The 2,500-nt window shown below is 48.0% G+C and overlaps 1 protein-coding gene across 11 annotated transcripts in view; it reads right to left on the reverse strand.

Annotated features, from left to right (window-relative positions):
- ncor2 (nuclear receptor corepressor 2) overlaps positions 1–2,500 on the reverse strand; it is a 179,569-nt gene that overhangs the window by 42,079 nt on the left and 134,990 nt on the right. For all 11 annotated transcript variants that reach the window (XM_063195366.1, XM_063195356.1, XM_063195357.1 and 8 more), the window contains one exon: positions 348–891. In XM_063195366.1, coding sequence (XP_063051436.1) covers positions 348–891 — 544 coding nt within the window. The remainder of the gene's footprint in view (positions 1–347; positions 892–2,500) is intronic.

Consider the following 2,500-nt stretch of genomic DNA (forward strand, 5'->3'; position numbering starts at 1 on the left):
ATGGACTGTGTTCATTTAGGCTAGCCAATGTAGCATGTAAGTTAAATTACCCCTTTAATGAGACATTGTTTTCCTCCAAAAAGGGGCGTAACACACATTCACGAGCAAAGTACCCGGATGGCCATTTATCCAAGGTTTAGCGAGACAGTAAAGATCAGCAAATCACAGCAAGGGATCTTTTCAACAGTAAAATGACTTCCTTCATTTTCCTTTCATGCTTTCATAGTGTTACATGCTATATTCCAGGACCCGAACAAGTGATTGGGATGTGCGCACATTTGCAGGGCGAGTAACTACAAGTAGTAGCGACGTGTGGGAACGTAGCTTGAGAGCAGGCGGCTCCTCACCGGTTCTTGTCGCTGCTCTCTGTCTCCTCTACCTCGTCGGCACTGCAGGTGGCACTGGAGTCGCTATCGCCATGACAACCTCCTCCACCACCTCCGCGCTTGGCCTTGCTGTGGCTCTTCATCTCGGCCGGCTGTGGCTCCAGCTGCGGGGGCTTGCTGTCCACTCCTTCGCCCCCCACCATGGAGGAAGACGAGGAGGCGGCTGCCGCCGCCGCTCCTGCTGACGACGACGAAGACCCTGCACCAGACACGCCCACCGGGTCCCGCTCTGTCTTCACCTCCTGCTTCACCTCCCTCTCGTGGGCCGCCTGGGGAGGCTTGCTCTCCTCGCCGCCGCCGCCACCACCACCTCCGCTGGGAGCGCCGGGGTCAGTGCCCGCCGCCACGATGCCATCCTTGTCCTCCTTGCCGGCCGCCTTGGGCCGCGACGTGGAGGAGGTGCAGGAGGAAGAGGAGGAGCCGGCCTCCTCTTTGGGCTGCTTGCTATCCTCGGAGGAGCGCGGGGACGGCAGGGACTCTGTGTCCGAGCTGTTGTTGGCCGCAGCTGCAAGAGGAGAGAGAGAGAGAGAGAGAGAGAGAGAGAGAGAGAGAGAGAGAGAGAGGGTGAGAGAGAGAGAGAGAGAGAGAGAGAGAGAGAGAGTGAGTGAGTGAGTGAGTGAGTGAGTGAGTGAGTGAGTGGGAGAAAAAGAGGGGTGGGGGCGGAGAAGGGTCGATGAGGGCAAGTACAAGATGGAAGACAAAAATATACACAGATACTTTAACTATGTACGGGATGAAACAATGTATTTCACACAAACAATAAATAAACAATCCGGACACATAGAAAAGGACTGGTCAAGTGGAGTGGACTGGAGTGGAGGACGGCTTGAGAGAACGATAGTGAGCTCGGGCAATAAGTTCAAAGACTCTCCGATGAGGGGAAGAGAAAGAAAGAAACCAGAAAAAAAAACAAAAGAAAAAAAAAAGTCTGGTCCAGAATCGGGCCCATGCTCACTCCCAGTTTCTCTCAGATCAACAAGACTGTAGGATGGGAACGGCGCCATGCAAAACACTTCTATACGAGGCCTAGTTTGGGAAAACACAGACTAGAAAAGAAACAAGGAGGGGGAAAGATAAACCCGGAGCTGCTTCTCTTATAGACGGTCAACTGTGGCCAAGTGCGCCTGAAGACCAGACGAGACCCTAAAGCAGCAGCCGGGTAAACACAAAGTGTCAATCCAGGCTTGAGGAAGTCAAGACCTTGCCTAGAAGATGCCACATCTTCCCTCAAAAACAAGTCAGTTTACCTTAGAGTAGATGAGTTTGAAACGGCCTGTTGTGAGTAGACTTGTTCATTATGCTTCAGTGATTGACACCTTAGCATGTACAAAAAAACAAGTACATTTTTCCTTAAAAACATACTAACACACTCATCTGACTTGAATCGCTATTCATCTGTACTGGCATTGATCTGCCTGTGCAATCTGTATCCCCCCCCCACATATTACATGCTGTTGCTGGTAATGTACTCGTTTTGTTAATGGCTTTGAATAAGCATGTATGCTAAATGTAATGTAAAATGTAATGATAAATGTAACGGTATCTACACACACCTTCATCTTCAGATAAAATGAATGTATATCAATGAATGAATGAATGAATGAATGAATGAATGAATGAATGAATGAATGAATGAATGAATGAATGAATGAATGAGTGCTTCTGCTAAATGCAATAATGGACATTACATGTATCTCCGAATGCATATCAAAGTCTTTGCAAGATGTGGGAAATCTCCAGTTATCATTCACACATTAACACCTTGGAGGTGTTGGAAGTGGGAAGATGGGGAACAAAGGTATCCATACACCTTTTCCATCCTCTGATAAAAATAAATGAACACAAAGAATGAATAAAGGCGTCCGCCATGGAGTGTGGAACAAAGGTATCCATGCATCATCTCCGTCCTCTGATAAAAATGAATTAATACAACGAATGAATAAAGGCGTCAGCCTTCAGCCATGGAGTGTGATAGGTTAGGGAGTGGGAAGGTTGGGATTCGATCCTGCAACTCCCTGATCTAAAAGAACATCTACTTAAACCATTACGGCACAGCTTCCCACCATGAATGAACATAATGAACGTATAAAAGCGTCTGCTGAATACAAAAAGCC

The sequence above is a fragment of the Engraulis encrasicolus genome, chromosome 3 (genome assembly GCF_034702125.1).
Source record: "Engraulis encrasicolus isolate BLACKSEA-1 chromosome 3, IST_EnEncr_1.0, whole genome shotgun sequence".
Taxonomy (NCBI): Eukaryota; Metazoa; Chordata; class Actinopteri; order Clupeiformes; family Engraulidae; genus Engraulis; species Engraulis encrasicolus.